The sequence below is a fragment of the Cebus imitator genome, unplaced genomic scaffold, assembly GCF_001604975.1.
Source record: "Cebus imitator isolate Cc_AM_T3 unplaced genomic scaffold, Cebus_imitator-1.0 Scaffold24, whole genome shotgun sequence".
NCBI lineage: Eukaryota > Metazoa > Chordata > Mammalia > Primates > Cebidae > Cebus > Cebus imitator.
The window spans coordinates 8428398-8446077 of record NW_016107339.1 but is presented as its reverse complement, the minus strand read 5'-3'; the positions used below and the strand labels follow the sequence as shown (position 1 = coordinate 8446077).

General features: G+C 54.6%; 1 protein-coding gene across 2 annotated transcripts in view; it reads right to left on the bottom strand.

Annotated features, from left to right (window-relative positions):
* The window catches only part of MDGA1 (MAM domain containing glycosylphosphatidylinositol anchor 1), a 64964-nt gene extending 52740 nt beyond the window's left edge, over positions 1-12224 (bottom strand). The window contains exon 1 of one of the 2 annotated variants that reach the window (XM_037736235.1): positions 12093-12224. Coding sequence is in view for 1 of the 2 variants with exons in the window: in XM_017522553.2 (XP_017378042.1) it covers positions 9874-9940 (67 nt within the window). In the remaining variant the exon portion in view is untranslated. Of the gene's footprint in view, positions 1-9873; positions 10172-12092 lie in introns of those variants that run through there. The other variant, XM_017522553.2, reaches the window with a different exon arrangement.
* Between the last annotated feature and the right edge of the window lie 5456 nt (positions 12225-17680).

Below are 17680 nucleotides of genomic sequence, written 5' to 3'. Positions count from 1 at the left end.
TTCTGATTTAATGGGTATGATGTGCAGCCTGGGCATCAAGATTTTTTTTTTTTTTTTTTTGAGATGGAGTTTCACTCTTGTTGCTCAGGCTGGAGTGCCGTGGCACAGTCTCGGCTCACTATAGCCTCGGCCTCCCCAGTTCAAGTGATTCTCCTGCCTCAGCCTCCCAAGTAGCTGAGATTACAGGCATCTGCCACCATGCCTGGCTAGTGTTTTGTATTTTTAGTAGAGACAAGGTTTCATCAGGTTTGGCCAGGCTGGTCTCAAACTTCAGGTGACCCACCTGCCTCGGCCTCCCAACGTGTTGGGATTACAGGCGTGAACCACTGTGTCCCGCCAGCATCAGGATTTTTTAAACCTTCCAAGTTATTCTAACATGCAGCCAAGTTTGAAAACCACCACCATAAGGACAACAGAGCACAAAGATGAAAGGAGCCTGGAGAACCCACCTGGAGGCTTGAGAACGTCAACAGCATTTGTTTAAGCCTCTCTGGTAACATCCTTGTTTCTAGCACACAGGCCTGGGGAGCCTCATGCTGCTCCCTGGGGCCAACCCGTGTGCCACAACACAGGCCAGGGAATGCCTTCAGAAACCTCACACCTGGGGAAGTAGAGAGGCACTAGACTTTGCATTGGGCAGTCTTGAGTTCGAACCCTGGCTCCACCACTGGCTAACTGTAGGGCCCTGGGCAAGTCAATCAACGTGAACCTCAGCTCCTCCATCTAGAAAATGAGGGCATTAGAAAAGTTCACAGCTGAGTTTACCAGCTCAGCTGTGAGCTCCTTAGGGACAGATGTCATTTCACCTCTGCAGCTAGGACCCACTACCCTTCCGGACGCTTAGTGGGTACTCATTAAATGTCTGCTGGTTTTGATCAGGCATGGTGGCTCACAGCTGTAATCCCAGCACTTTGAGAGGCCAAGGCAGAAGGATCACTTCAGCCCAGGAGTTTGAGACCAGCCTGGGCAGTATCACGAGACCTCATCTCTACTAAAAATTAAAAAAAAAAAAAAAAAAAAAATTAGCCAGGCATGGTGGCACACGCCTGTGCGCCCAGCATCTGATGAGGCTGAGGCGGGAGGATTGCTTGAGCCCAGGAAATCAAGGCTGCAGTGAGCTATGATCACACCACTGTACCCCAGCCTGCAAGACAGAGCGAGACCCTGTCTCAAAATAAATTTTGCTGATTTTACATTGAATTGCTACTTTGTGCTCCAGCTCTGAAATTTTCTTTCTTTTTTTTTTTTTTTTTAATAGAGACAGAGTCTCACTGTGTTGCCCAGGCTGGCCTAGAACTCCTAGGCTCAGTGATCCTCCCATCTCAGCCTGCCAATGTGCTAGGATTACAAGTGTGAGCCACGGCACCTGGCCTCACTTTATTATTAACCAAACAGAAAAGAGAATAAACAAAAGGCCCACATTTCAAAAAGGTAACATAATTTACCTAATAAAAAATCAAAGAAAATTGTTTCTGAAGGAGACTCCTTCAGTCTCTCTAGGTTTAGGACTGGAAGTCCTTTGGTTAGAAGCCAGAAGAGGAGCCAGTCTCCCGAGCTCTTGGCCTGGACCTTCCAGTCAGCACCATTAAAGTAGAAAGTCTCCCTGCTCACAGTTAAGAAAATAATCAGTGGAACTTTTTTTTCCTAAGACTCCAGGGTCCAGATGAACTTGGCTGAAACTAAGCTTGGGCAGTGACCTGGAAAACCAGGAAATGCCCTCAGAAAGCCCAAGGGAAGAAGACATCTGTTTTGGCCTAGCTTTTCCAGACAAACTGTCTACACCAGCTGTGCGCAAGCATCATCTAAACAGCTCTTACGACCACAGATGCCTTGATGCCACCTGCAGAGTTTCTGATTCGGGAGGTCCGGGGTGGAGCCAGGCATCTGTTGTTGAGAAAGCTCTCCAGGTGGTTCTGACATGCGCCAGGGCTGAGAACCACTTCTCTGCACAGCTTCCAATCCTCCAGATAATTAACGTATCTCGGCTGAGTTTCTAGGACTGGAAAGGAACCAAGAAGAGCCTGGGGTGGAATCTTCAAAGCCAGCCAAGCAGTGCCCTCGAGCCTGCTCAAGCCACCACCCAGCCACCAAGGTCACCCACCCCTGCAGCTCCAGCCTTTCACAGGCAAGAGGCTGGGCTTGGGTAAGGGGAGCTGCTATTCCAGCCTCCCTGGCCTGCCACATTTCTCAAAAGCGCAGCCTATACTCCTGCTTCCACAAGCCACCCACACCCGGAGCTCCCTGCCATCTGCCTGCCACCCTTTCTGCTCTCGTGAAACAGAGTCCCCACAGTTCACCTTCAGGTTTACAAAGTGCTATCACTCCTGGGCTTCTCTGTAATCCCAAGAGGTAAGTGTGCCTGAACCAGCTTTCACACGGGGAAACTGAGGCTCAGAGAGGTGAGGCCACTGGGCAAGGACCCTCAGAGGCAGCAGGCTGCCCACCTGGCCCTCCAACCCGAATCCTGTCTTCTTACTTTAAGCCCTCATTATGCACAGGGCAATTCCTGGTCCAGCAGCCATCGGCACCACCCAGATTCACGCAGAATCTCAGCCCAGCCCCAGCCCCGCTGAATCAGAATCTGAGTTTCCACAAGATCCCAGGGGAGACCTGTGTACGGGAAGGTTTGAGGAGCCCCACTCCGTGCTGCAGCTGCACCAAGCTCCCCAGTCCCCCGCTGGCCCTTTCTCCTTCTGCCTCCTCCTCTCACGGACTCTGTCTCGGACTTTCGGGTCCACGTCCTCCCTCAGGCTGCCTCCTGCCCCCTAAACATTGGTGTTTCCCCAGGCTCTAGCCTCAGCCCAGACCCTTCTCTCTACTCTCTCCTCCCTGGTAATTGTTTTCCACCTCATGGTTTCTACCCACCTCATTCTGCAGACGTAAATCCAGATTGCAAATCTACCTCTCCCGAGCTGATCTCTCTCCTGAGCTCAGTGCTCATGTCCACGCGATTTGCCAACATCCCTCCCAGACATCCCAGTGCCAGAATCCCATGAAGTTCAAAACTTCACTCACATTTTCATTAAAACTATTTACTGAGGCCTTGCTACGTGCCAGGCACAGTGCTCAGAGTTTCCTAGGCACCGTCTCATTACAAGCCCACACAGTGAGTACAATTATCTCCATCTGACAAGTGGAGAAGCCACAGCTTAGAAAGCAGATGTAACTTCCTGGGCTTTTACAGCTGGTGTGGGGCAGAGCTGGGATTCAGACCCAGGTTTCTTATGCAGAAGTCGGGGCTCTTGACTACTTCACTTCCCCAAACCTGCCTGCCTTCCAGGGGCTTTTGTTCACCCTGTTATCACTGTGTGCTCAGTCTCCCAGCTCCAAACCTCAGAAACGTTTGCAGCTGCTATTCCTTGCCTGAACTCTTTCCAATACGCTTTCAGTGCTTAACGATGGTACAATCTTGTGTCTTGCCTCTTGCAAAAGCCTCAAACCCCTACAATCTATTCTCTACATGATGGCCAGAGAGGTTCTATTAAAAAGGTATCAGTTCATGTCCCTTCTCTGCTCAAAACCCTGCCATGGTCTCCTATGTCATGCAGAGCAAAATCTAGGGTCCTTGCATCACCTTCAAGGCTCCAAACAATTGGACCTACTAACTCTCCGGCCCCACCTTCTACCCCTCTCCCCCTGGTTCACTCTGCGCCAGCCACACTGGACTTCTCACTGTTGCTCAAACAGGTCAGGCAGGTTCCTACTCCAGGGCCTTTGCAGTGGCTATTCCTCAGCCTGGAACACACTTCCTGTAGATGCTCACAAAGCTCCCTTTGACTTCCCTGGACAACTGCACAGCCTCCTCCCACACACAACGGCATGGCCACCTGGCCCATAATAGGGCTTGCATCAACCCATCTCCCTATTCAACATCCTCCTTACAGCTTTGCAACGCGCAGTTCTGGGTTCAAGTCCAGGTCTGCCGCTTGGACAAGGGAATGACGAATGACTCTCTTAAGGAGTTGCGATGAGAATGAAGATATTGCATACTCCTGATCGCAGCCTGCACAGTCAATGTTAGCAGCTTTTAATGTTATCCCTTTACCGCTCCGGCCCTCACAGCCCCAATTCCCTTTCAGCTTATGCTCCAGCCCAGCTGAACAGCTAACTCCTCACACACTCACGTTCCTTAGCTTCCAGGCCTTTGCCACAACGTGCCCGCCACCTGGGATGCCCCTCTCAATCCTTACTTCTATTTGTCAAGGCCAGTTCAAATGCTTCCTCTTCCACAAAGCCTTGGAAGCAATTACTTCGCCCTTCAAATTCTTACAGCCTTTCACCTGCCCTTGTCACATGGCATTTATCAAAATCTTCCCCCATCTTATATGGGATTCCCCTTCTCCTTCCATCTTATTCTTCTCCCTGCCAATGACCAGAACTGGGTCTTGCTCAAGGTAGAGGCTCGAAAACATTTAATGAATGATGAGTGAACGCCACACTGCTTTCCTTCCCTGGAAATCAAAAGATCCACTGGGATTGAGTCTTAGGGCTACTTCTTACCAGCCGTGCAACCTGCAGCAGGCCAATAAAACTCTTGGAACCTCAGTTTTCTCATCTGTTAAATGGAGACAGTAGGACTCACTGTGCTGACCTCTCAGAATGCCATGGAAGCAAAGGCTGCCGAGGCAGGGAAATGCCTGGTAAGTCATATGGCACTTACACACTTAGAAGGGTTGTTGTCAAAATCAACAATGCTCCCTGAAAGGTTCACTCCCCACCCATGAAAAGATGCCTGAAGAAACCATGACCAAATGAATGATGGGTTATCAAGTGAGGTTTACTTTCTTTCTTTATACTTCGATGTGTTCCTTGATTGTTTTGCAAAGAGCACATGTTACTCATAGTAGTTACTCATAGTGTTATTCATAGACTTGAGGAGAAATGAGATTTCATTGTTGGAAAACAAAAATGTTCATTCCTTTGAGCTAGGCATTGCTCTTGCCTCCTGTATCAGCATTTAAATACCAGAGAAGCCCCTTGGTACATAGTATCTTCTAGCAGCAGATGTATGCCTGCAAAGCAGGGTCTTCTGACCACGGGGAGGAGATGCAGAAGAGGGGCCGTGCCCAGGTTTATACAGAGGCGTTTCTGCAAGGGCACAAGCACCCCCTGCCACAGCCTCAGCAGGGCAAGAGCCCACACGGGCCTAGGGAAAACCTGATTCTGCTGAGAGTACAGGAAGTGTGGCTTTGGCCACGGGCAGGTGCCTAGGGACACCAGGTTGGGTATGTGGGACCTGGAGGGAGGCTTGGAGTTCCAGAAGGCTCTACAGAGCCCTTTCCAGTCCCAGGTTGAGGAATGAGCATAACTCATCCCTCAGACAGGGTGAGGCCCACGGGAGACCAGGAAAGGCAAGAAGCAATGTGGTGGCCAAGCCCTCCCCCTGCTGGCCACATCTGGAGCAGCAGCAGCCACTGCACTGGGCAGGGCCCCTAGGCAATTACACACACCCGGCACCTGAGACCGTGTCAGGCTTAGGTGTCCAGAGGTGGGAGGTGAGGCAGGGCTCTTCTGGGTCTGAGAGGCCCAAGACTCCATCTCCTAGGTCCTCTGTCTTCACTGGGTGGGTCATCTCCTAGCCCACCCCTCCATGAGCCCAGTCATGAGATGAAAGTAGGGAAGAGGGGCAGGGGAAGTGGCATTTGGGGGGGTGGCCTCCACATTCCTGCCTCTGTTTCACTCCTCTCAGGCCCTCCCCCATGCCTCCTGGGCAGCTGGGAGAAGCTGAGGCTGCTACCACTGCCCGGATTTCCACTCCCGCCCCCAGGTATTGATTTCCTGCATCATTCATTTGCCAGGCCTTGGCGGCTGTGATTAGCTCCCTCCATTCTCCCTACAGATTCCACCCCCTTTCCCCCCAGCCTGTCCCTCCACATTTCAGCAAAGCAGAGCTAATATACCAGGCTCTAAATGAGGCTTTGCCACCTTGGCCCCAGCGGCTCCCAGCTATCCCCTTCTCACTCCCTCAAGGATGCTTTCCTAATAAAATCCCCTCTAACTGACCTCCTCTCCTGACCTAGAGCCCCTGCTCACCCATGAAGCACGGATTCCCAGCCTGTAACATATAGGTTGGGACATCCTGACGATGTTGACCTGAGGGTGGGGGGACTCTCCAGCCTGACACCAAGGCTCTGGGGAGCCCTCAGGCTGGCTAAGGGGCCAAAATCAACTTGGGGTGGGGGAGGTTAACCCCAAAGCAGCTTGGATTTGTGGTCACAAGGTGCTCTCCCTCGCTTGTGCAATTTCTGTAAGTGAGAAGAAAGAACAGAAGCATGGCTCTTCTTGAGGACATTAAGAGAACTCTGAGCCTCTGTTAGCCCCGTGGAACCAAAGTTTCAAGGCATGGGCTAGGAACTCTAGTGAAAAACCTCAAGTGCCCACATCCGGATCGACACCCAGGAGACGACACTGGTACACTCACTTCCTGAAATTCCTTCTGGATGCTCCCCAGAGGAGGGAAAAGAAACCTGACTTGGTGATAATTCTGTAGGCTATGTTGCTCTTGTCAAATTATTCAACATCTGTCTTCATGTTCCTATAAAAATTAGCATAGGATAGTGGTTTCTGATGACACCTTTGGTGAAATATTTTGACTTCCACCAGTAAGTTGCAAACAACCTGTCTTAAGGATAATGTCAATTCCCACTTCTGCATATTAAATAATGCAGAGGTTTGTTTTTGTAAGGGAGAGGAATCCCACCGACCTGCCCCTGGCTGGAGGTCTGGCTGCTATGAGAGGAGGAGAAGCAGCCAGGACAGAAGGCAGGGGTGTTCCTTGACGCTATCCGAACGCAAGATATTCCTCTTCCATCACTTGGCTACTGCCTTTGCCCAGAACTAGGCCACTGGGGCCAACCCAGCCCCCTGGCCTGCCAGAAAACAGATCAGAAGATCTACCCTAGAGGACAACAAACTGGGCCAAGAGATTGGGAGGTGAGGAGGAAGGGGGAACCGGCTCCAAATGGACCATCTGGTCCAGCACTTGGCTGTTGTAGCATCTGTGCCCCAAAGAAGAACAAAGCCACCTGGCAAACTGAGGGTGCTGCCTCCCCAGGCCTATTGCAGACCATGGATCCTAGGGCAGGCGGTGGACCTCAGTGGGAAGCAGGACACAGGGTTCCAGGCACCTGCCTCCCACCAGCCGCAGCAGAGACACACAGCTTAGACCGAATGCTGTCAGGTTCGCCTTCCACCACCTGCTCGCCTTCCTCCCTCTGTTCAGCCTCTGCGTTAAATCTGCCCCTCCCTCAGCCACACAGGCCTGGAGGCAGAGGGGCAGGGGCTCCCTCCCCAGGACGCACATTTTTCTCCTGTGTCTTGAGTAACACTCGGCTTCCAGCCTCTTCTCTCTTCTAGGGCTGCCAGCCTAGGACCCTGACTCACCCTAAGCAGAGACCCCACTGCACTGCTGGAAACCAAGTCCTAGAGAGACTTCTCATGGAGAAAGAATTTCCAACCTGCCCCCAACTATGGCCCTTCCTTCATTCAACAAATACTTGCCCAGCTCCTGCTGTCGGGCCAGGGACCATGCTGGGTGCTGGATGCAATGCCTGGCCAGATGGCCATCCCTGGTCCCTGCATGCCGCCTGGACTCTTATGCCATTTCTTCTGCTTTGGGGGTACCGAGAGACTACTGGGGAGGGGGGGCAGAACTAGTCACAGTTCTTTGACCTACTTCTTAAACCAGTCCTGGTCTTACAAAGATCCTCCCTTCTGCTACATCTGGCCAAAGCTTCTAGCATCACCAGGAATTCAGTGACCTCCTGTCATCCTCCTCCTCCTCCTCAATCTTCTCCCTGCCTTCATCCACCTCAATACAGACTTTTAACCCAGCAATTCCCCTGAGGCCCCAACACTCCCTGAAGCCAAGCTCTCAAAGGAAAAGTGGAATGTCACCCAAGGGTCTGGAGTCGCCCCCAGTACACCCAGCCCACTTTGATTGGCTCTGAGTGAGAGCGACTGGTACCCAGGCACAGGAGGGAGGAGAGAAAACACAGAGAGAAAAGGGTATAGATAAGCCTATAGCTGAATCCTGGCCCTAGAGTACTCTGAAATGAGGGTCCACAGAGACTGACTCCAAAACCCCACTCTCATTTCGGGGTTTACTAGACTAGGACCAGAGGAACCTCCTGAAGATGAGCTGACCCCCATGCAGTCTAGAGAAGGTTAGAGAAGCTGGAGGGGATGGGTGACCGGGATGACCAGGAGCTGGTCTTGCCAAATGCACCCAACGGCGCAGGGAAGGAGGGGTAGAGCAGAGGACAGCAGCATGCAGGGAGGGCTCTCCATCATGCTTTCCACCCTCCAGGGCTGTGGTGAGAAGGCAAAGACCTCAGCAGCATCTCTCTTGGGCACCTTGAAGGAGGCAGTGGAGCTGTGGGGAAGACTTGGGGAGAAAGAAGAAAGAGAAACCCTCAGTCCACTGGCATCTTCATCTGCCCTGGAGAGGCAAGGCCTCCAGGACCTGCCTCGTGGCCTCCTCCCCGCAACCCAGCCTCTCCCAGTCCCTGCTGCATTCTTTCCTGCCTTTCCTGGCCTCTGTGAGGGGCCAGGCAGTAAGAGATACACAAACTAATTAAGAAGCAGAGTTTGGCCAGATGCCTGGGCTAGTCTTACCAGAGAATTAAGCCCAAGCCAGCTAGCTGGGTAGGGCCAGGAGCATGTCACCTCCCAGACACCCTTCAGGACACGCCTTCCTCTTGCCAGGCACAGGCAGACAGGCCAGGCACCCTCCAGATGCTTTAGCCTCAGCACCTGAGGCTGGCAGACGGTGGTCAGTGCCACCCTACAAAGAATAGGTCAGACTCCCCTGATCTAAAGAGGAATCATTAACCCCTTGACCCAACAGAAAAGGAGAGAGAGAAAATCCTGCCCACCCCAGCCACACATCACTAAAAAGGGATCTAGACAAGCCATCCTGCAGTCAAGATAAAGCAAAGTAAGGGCCCCTGGGCCCCTGAGAATGATTTTTTTGCGCTGCGGGGTTAAGGCACTGCCGGAGTCTGAGCACAGGTGACTGAATGAATGATGCCCTGGGCCTTCCCTGGGAAAACCCACGGGATGGAGGGGGGAAGGGGTAACCAGAGTCTCCCTTGGTAACCAGAGCGAGGCGTGCGGACACAGGAGCGAGGCTGCATGGCAAGAGGCAGAGTTTGGACACGTATCCCGTGGATGCGTGCCGTGTTTGCGTTTTCTGGGGATGGTGGCTGAATGTGTGTGTGTGTGTGTGTGTGTGTGTGTGTGTACGCAGGAAGAAGGAAGGTGGGGCTGAGGTTTGTAGCCAGGAACTGGGGACAGTAAGAACTGGTTCAGGGAGGGTCTAAAAAGAGATGCCGGGGTCGTCGGCGCCGGAGCCAGGAGATGCCGTCACCTGGATCAGGCTATCAAGCCGTGAGTAGAAGCAGCGAAGCCGCAGCTGCAGCGAGGAAGCCGAGCCCGCCGCCCGGCCGCGGTGCTGACAGCCGGTTCGCCCGCAAGCCGCGCGCAACTCCGGAACATGCATCGCTTGGCTTCTACTCCGGAGGCCGTGCCAGGACGGGGTTTCGGTGCGAGTCGCTGCACCAGTCCTGGGCTGGGTCTGTCCGGGTCTCCCAAATGCTCTCAAGGGTTCCTAGTGATCCCCGCCTCTAGCATGGTGTGGGAAAGTGGGTACCTCCCCCTGACATCCTGGCTTCACACCAGACCCTAGAACGGCCCCTGTGCTCCGAGGTAGCTAGCTCGGTCTCCTCGAGCCCTGGAGAGGGCGGGGACGCGGGCATCCACTCCAGAGTCCGAGTCGAGGTCTCCACCGAACCCCGGCAGCGCGCACTTCGCGCCTCTTGTAAAGTTTCCGCGCCGGGCTAAGCCGAGGTGGAGCGGGACGCGGGCTCTTACCGTAGACTCCTTGTCCCCGGCAGTAGAAGGGGATCAGCGCCAGAAGTAGAAGGCAGGTCACCTCCATCTTCACGGCCGGTGCTTCATCCCCGCGAGGCGGCGCAGCCCGAGAGGCGGCGGGGGGCGCATTCGTCGGGGCCCCGCGACGCCCCTATATCCCCCCTTTCCCTGAGAGGTGACAGAGAGCGCGGCCACGGAGACCAGGAGGCTGAAGAGGCGGCGGTGGCGGCGACCCGGGTTTCTCCTCTGGTGGGGCCGCTGCTCGCGTGGGGACGCAGGGGGCGCTGGCCCAGCCCCAGGTGCCTCGGCGCGCCCGGCACAACCGCCAGCGCCCCGACCCGAGGAGCCGGCCGCAGAGCCGCCGCGGGTCCCCAGGGCTATCCGCGTGGGATGGTGGGCGCCGGGGACCTCTCCGCGGCGGCGGCGGTGCTTCGATCCAACAGGCCACGGACGACTGACAAACTTGTCGTTCCCCTCCCTGGGGCCGCCCCTCAGCGGAGCGGAGTCGGGGAGGCCTGGGCTCCGCTCGAGTTAATCCGCTGTTTCCAGTCCTGCGGCCGCCGCCGTGGCCTCAGCGGTCCGACTCCAGGGGGCCGGGCTGAACGCCCTCGCGGCGGCCGGCGAAGGAGCCCCGGGCCCGGCCCTCCAGAGTCGGGGAGCAGCGCGGGCTGGGTTCGGCCAAGGGGCGAGCGCCGCGGGTCCACGGGTCCGCGAAGTTAGCCGAGCTGCAGACAAACCTACGGGAGGAATCGCAGCCCGGCGCCCCGCGGGAATCTGGAGAGCAATTCCAGTCAAGAGGGGCCCCAGAAAACGGGGAAAGGAGGAAAGTTTGAGTCGTTTGAAAAATATTCGCGCTCTAGCCCAGGCCGGGGCTGCGGCGCGGGCGCCGCTCGCCGCCTCCTCTCCCTGCGCTCGGCTCCCCCTGTCTGGTCGCGGCCGTGGCACTCCCGGGCTCCCAGCTCTCGGGAGAGCGGGGCTGCGCCGCGCCCCAAGTTGGTCGTCCCCGCCCCCGCCCGGCGGCCTCGGACTGCGGGAACCCAGAGCGGGCGGGGCCGGGCCGGGCTCCGGGGCGCGGCGGCCGCTCGGCTCCAGGCCGCGGGAGCGCTCCGCTCGCTCAGCAACTTAGGCTTTGCTGTGCTGCTTTTTCGCCCCTCCGAGCTTTTCATTCCGCGCTCCTCCCGCCTACCTCCCTCCCTTCCTCCCCCCTCCTCCCTCCTCCTCTTGTCTCCTCGTTCGGTCTCTCGCTCTCCCACCCGTTGTCGCTCGCTCTCCTGTTTGATTCCCCTCCAGTTAAAAAAAGGAGCCAATTAAAGGCAGCCCAGCTCGCCTGGCCCAGCCTCTGTCCAATTTCCTCGCCTCCCCCAGGACCAATTAGAGAAAACAAAACAGGGCTGGGGGAAGCAGACTGCCTGCTCGCTCGCTCTCTCTCTCTCTCTCTCTCTCCTCTCTCCTCTCTCTCCTCTCTCTTTCTCTCCTCTCTCTTTCTCTCTCCTCTCTTCTCTCTCTCCCTCCCTCCTCTCTCTCTCTCTCCTCTCCTCTCTCTCGTCTCTCTCTTCTCTCTCCCTCTGGTCTTTCCCTTTCTCCTCTCCCCCACCTCTCTCTCTCTTCCTTCCTCTCTCCGCCCCCTAACATTTCGCCCCCCCACCCCGCCCAGCAGGAAAATGTCAGAAAACAGAAATGGATCCATCTATCCAGAGGACAGTGGCGGAGGGACGTGGGTTTCGGCGCGGGCTGTGCAGCCGCGCGCTCGCACACTCGCGGTTCGCCCTCCTTGCACACCCAGCCTGGCTGGCCGAGTCGGGTACACCGAGGCCAGCACGCCCCGGGGGCGCTCGCGCTGGGGACCCCAGCCCGCAGGGCACTGCACACTTCGTAAATGTTCAGCACTTTCGGGAGGCGGGACTGAAGCGAGGGTCCTAGGAAAAGGCCGGGCGCCTGCGGTTCCTGGGTCCTGCGGCCGCGCGAGCCGGGCCGCGGCTGTGGGTCTGCTAGGCTGTCTCCCGCGCTCCGGAGGCCTCTGCCCCTTTCCAGGCATCTTGGCCTCTCCCTGGGTCCGGCGCGGAGGCCAGGCCCGAGCAGCTGGCGGAGAGGTCGCGCTTAGAGGTCCTGCCCTTGCTGCGGCCCACAGGTTGCCAACAGGTTTGCTCGTGCGACCCCTCCGCCAGAGCTCCCCTAAGTCACCCCACATTCTCCTCGGCTCGCGGCTCTCCCCATCCTACCTGCCCTCGGGACCTCAGGCGCCCCCAAGCGCCCCGGGGGCACACCTCCTTCCGGCTGCCGAGCCAGGGCCCCGCTCCGGCCGCGGGTGTCCGGCACTCGGGTCTTAGCCGCCGCAAAGGGACCCTAGCGGAGCAGGGGTGCGGAGAACGCTCCTCCCAAACGCCCGCGGGGAGGGGCGTAGGCTGGCCAGCGAGGCGGGTGGCCTCCCTGGCGCCGCTGATCGCGCCCGGCGCCCAACCCGGGTCCTGCTAATCTCACCTGCTCCACCTGTCGCCGTTTTTTGTCTCAGCGTTTGCGCAAGGATTGTTTTAGGGCGGCCGGTGGGAGCGCGGACAATCGCAGCAGCTAGCAAGCGGGGAGACTACAAACCTCCCTCCCCTCGACCCCTGGAACTGCTCAATATCTTAATGGTGGTTCCATGACTCTATGCATTTGTCAAAACTCAAAGATCTGCACACCCAAAAAGGGTTAATTTGTCTGCATATAAATTTTTTAAAAAATAATAATAATGAACCGCCCCTTCCCCAGGCCCATTTCCTGGTGGGTCCCTCCTCCCGTGACTCCCCTAGGCTTAGCCCCCTGGGAGAGCGCACTCCGGACTGCTGGGAGGGGAGCGGGAGGTGTCGGGAAGTGCCTGGTGGCTTGGGAGGTTCCGTCGCCCTTTCTCAGTCCCCTTTCTGTCCGTCTCGGGGAAGCCGGAGAACAGACTCCTCCTATTCTCTAGCCCACCTCCACTCGTTTGCGTCTCTCTTGTGCCCTCTTCCCTCTTCTCTCTCCTTCCTATCCCGTGGATCCAAGGTTGATGTTGAGGGTGGGGGTTCAGGCTCAATGCAGTGCACCCAGCAGATGCCAGCTGCAGACGCGTTCAGTGAATTCACGAATGATGCCCATCATAGCCAGATATCACAGACCTGGGGTACCCTCAGGGTAGACATCCTTTCACCCCCCAGCTCCCACTGTTACCTCAAAGGAAAAAAATTCATTTTCTGTCCCACAGAGATACACAGCCACCATGCCTCTTCCTACCCACCGCTCCCATCCAGGCAGAAAAGGAAGTGGTGCCAACTGAGGGAGTGATGAGGAATAGCTTCTTCTATTGTCATCCTCTTCCCATTATTAGAGGGTTTCTGGAAGTCCCCACCTCTTCCACGAAGCTCTCAGGGAGTGATCACAGCAACCGCGGCTCTTCCTGGCTTTGCCCATTCTGAGCTGAATGTGTACTTCTCCATGTCATGGGAAACTGCCCTCTGATTTTCCAATTAGCTGTTCCAACACCAAACAGCAGTCAACTGCTCCCCTTTGGCTTTGGGGTGAGGGAACTGCACTGACTCAGCTGACATTCTCTTAAGTTTGCCCTCTCTGAACTCACACACTAGCCTGGAGGAGAGAGAAGTTTCATGATGGAGGGGGTGGGGGGAACAGAGAACCAAATTAGCCAGGCTGGGATTGAACATTTGCTGTAGCTAATCCACTTGTGAATACTCTGCAGCTAATTATATGCAGTGTAAATACCTTGACAGCCTGTTTGTGTGTGCCTGTAAATTCAGCCATCTCCTCCCCGAAGTGTGCCCTGCCTGCTGCCTTGACAGAGCCCAGTGTCTGACAATGGGAGGCAACCTCGGAGAAGGGAAAGAGCCCTAGACATCAGTTCTGCGTTCCAGTCCTAACCTCTCTAGGCCTCAGTTTCCCCAGGTATAAACTAAGATCCCTCTCTCCCAGAGAGGTTGAGAGAAGTGGAATAATAACAGCTGACACCGAATGCCAGGCACTGTGTTTGTATTAACTATTTAGTCCTCACACCCACTATGTGAGACAGGGCTATTATTCCCACGGAGATGTTGCGACTCGCCTGGCTGCTGAGGGGCCAAACTGAGCTTTGACCTCAGTAGCTTGGCTGGGCAACTTTGCCCTCTCCCACTGTTCCATACCGAATAGGTGCACGGGCCTAGATATCTAGTAATGTTTCCACAAGAAGTGTTTTCTGTTCCCTTTGCAGATGCAGAGAACAATACTGTGGCCCCCAAATTGCACCAAGGGCGGGGGGACATGAGAGCTAGACTGTTAGAGCTGAGATGAGCCACAGGGCACAGGATGAGCCTGAGGCCAGGCTGTCTGGAGCTTAGTGGTCAGCACCCAGCTGCCAAGTCTTGGGTTCCACCCAAGATCATTCTAAGGTCACTTCCCACTAGAAAGAAAAATTATTTTTGCCTCAAAGAAAACCTAGCTCTTGGGCCCTAGAAGGTTTCAGGAACTCGCTGCTGAGCACCAGGCTGCATCACCAGCCAGGGGCCAGGGAACCAGGGGCTCCAGGCATTGACCAAGCAGGGCAGCTGCAGTTTGTTGTCAGAGCGTGTTGCTAGAAAGCTCTCCCATCTCCTCCTGCCAGTAGCTGGCCTCCGGCGAGTGACAGCCTGGAAGAGGAGAGAGGGAAAGAGAGAGAGAGGAAGAGTCTTTGCTAGATGGTGTTGTCGCCTTGCAAGAGAAATTGTCTCTGAAAATTATACAGTGGCAGGTATTGATTCAATCTCAGAGCAAGACGCTTTCTGGTCATGTGGGGGAAGGATGACTGGGAGGGGATGAGGAACGGGAGAGTTATGACCCTGCTGAAAGACCAGTTTATTAATTCGGGCTCTAACAAATAGCCAATTAATGGCTCCAGCTGCTAATTAGTAGGCAGTGAACTCCTGTTATAAACTGTGGTGGCTCAAGACTGGTGATATTGCAATCCCACCATGACACCCTTGGAGAAAAGGGGCCCTGTAGACATATGTCACTCAGGATGTGTGGCCCACACCACTCCCTCCTTATCCCACACCCCCAGCAGGCCTTCTGCTGGTAGAAAGCAGGCAGCGTGAGAGCAGGGACCTTGTCTATGTGTTCACCATTCATTCATTCAACAAATATTTAATGAGTGCTTACCATGTGCCGGGCACTGCCCTAGGCACTGCAGACGCAATGTTAACAAACCAGACAAGAATCCCTGCCTTCATGGAAACTGTAAGCTAGTGAAGAGACAGACCATGGACTATACAAACGGGGAAAATACAGTATTTGGCTAGTACAGAGTCTGAAGGAGAACACTAAAGCTAGGGAAAAGAGTAGGAAATGTTAAGAGCTGAACTGTCAGAGAAGGTATCCAGAAAGACCCCACTAACATTTGAGTCATGACCTTAAAGAGGACAGGGACCTAACCACGCCAGTATCTAGGGGGAGGACATTGCAGAGAGAGGGGATGATGAGGACAAACATCCTGAGGTGATGAGGAAGATGTGGCTGCCACTGAGAAGGTGAGGGGCGAGTAGGAGGAGCTGAGATCAGAGAGATTCAGGGGGCAGGTCTTTGGGTCTTAGGATTATCACAGGATGTTGGGTTTACTCTGAGCACAATAAGAGCTGTGACCGGGTCCTGAGCAGAGCAGGGAAGGGATCTAAGTAACTTAGCAGGCTCACTCTGGCTGCCGTGCAAGGAAGGGGGCGCCACAGCATCCCCAGCAGCTGGCACAGAACTTGGCCAGTAGTAGGTGCTCAGTAAGTGCTTACCATATGAGTCAATGAATGAATACTGATGAGGCTAGATTGCAAGACTAGGAACCACACCCACACTTGAAAGGCCAATGTATTCAGATTGTCTTGTATATTACTTTACGGCCATCTCCATGGGTGCCCTCATATTTGAAATTTCTGAGCAATTCCGCATCTGTTATCCTATCTGGTCCCTAAAATGTTCCTGTGAGGTAAGTTAAGACACGTGCCCCCCTCCATTTGACAGATGTGAAGACTGTGGTGAGCAGACATTTGCCGGCTAGCTTAACAGGGTGTGACAGAAGTCACCGGTTCTAGAATGTTGGATGTGGGGAAAAATGCAAAGGAGACAGGAGTCCCTCTCCCACTTCTGGCCACTGTGTCACGACCACACCCTGATTCACTGTGTGACCTTCCCCTTTTGGCCTCTGGATTCTCATTTCCACAACCAGCAAATATGCCTGGATCACCTCTGAGATTTTTCGCAGCACAAGACTCCAAAGCCTTTGAACTCTCTCCAAAGCCTGATATCTGGAGCCACCATTTCCCAAGTGAGGGTCACCTGGGCTTCCTTTGTCTACAGTAATGTTGGAAAAGGGGAGGTTTTGTTTAACTTTTTTGAGTTGATGGCTCAGTAGATCACAAGTAATTTTGTTTTAATACTGACTTTAAAATATATGGCCGTCCCACTCTGAGCAGTTGTAAGAAACACTGGTTTGCCAGGCTCTGCTTCCCCACTGGATGGGTCTGGGAAGAAGGAAATGGGTCGGAAAAGTGGAGTTCTTCTGACTATTCATTAACTTAACAAGTATTCATTGAGCCAAGCATTGTGCCTATCTCATCCGGGGCACCCCATTGAGCTGGAGGCATCCTACACAGCCCTGCTCTCAGGTAGCCCAAGTCTGATGGAGGAGACAGCCCTGGCCCTAAGGGCCTGCGGTCTGATGGGGGAAGACTGCTATTATAGGGTTATAGATCCTGGAATAAAAATCAAGCCAGGCTATAGATCTAGGGACAGATACACTATAACAGCAACCAAGTGTTCGCTACATGGGCAAAGGTGAAGAGGATGGAGAACTAGAAAGGTACTAGGTGGTTACTCTGGCTTCTAGGCTCTTACTGAAAGCTTTTTGTTTTTTTCTAGACAACATCGCACTCTATTGCCCAGGTGTAGCCATAGCTCACTGCAGCCTCAAACCCTCAGGCTCAAGTGGTCCTCCCACCTCAGCCTCCCAAGCAGTTGGGACCGCAGGCCCACGCCACCACGTCTGGCTAATTTTTATTTTTTTGTGGCAATGAGGTCTGCCTGCATCACCCAGGCTGGCCTTGAACCCCTGGCCTCAAGCTACCCTTCCACTTTGGCCTTCCACAGTGCTGTTATTACAGGCAAGAGCCACCATACCCGGCCTCCTATCCTTTGTTTAAGCCTAGTTGCCTGAAGCCTTCCAAATTTCAGCGAAGCCCAAGGGAAGTAGCCTGATGTTTTTTTTGGGCATTTTCTCCTAATGCAAATGTCTTTCTGGGCTCCTGGGAGCAAGGCCTGTTTGAAGGAGATACTGTGAAGCTGGCATGCAGCCGTTGGCACCCACAGGGAAGAGCACGCTCTCTCTGGAAGCCAGGCTCCACCCAGCAAGAAGTCCCAGCCCCATCTGACTCCACTGGCCTCCCCTAGGGAGATATCTCTGACTAAGGAGACTGCAGGGCACCTAGAGATCAGCTCCTCTCCAAGGGCCCCACCTGCTACTCTGGCCTGGTGGATGGCACCCCCTCACCCCAGGCTTAGAGTGGGCATTCGTCCACTGTGCTCTGTTTCCATGTGTGCTGTGAGCTCAAGGGTAGAGTGAGTGTCCTACTCATGTCCGGACCACTCACAGTGTCCAGTGCCAAGCTAAACACACAGTAGCTATTTGATTTATGCTCATTAAAATGAACTGGGGCAGGGTGCGGTGGCTCACGCCTGTGTTCCCAACACTTCCAGAGACCAAGGTGGAAGGATTGTTTGAGCTGAGGAGTTTGAAACCAGCTTGGACAACATAGTAAGACCTGATTTCTTTTTTTTTTTTTTT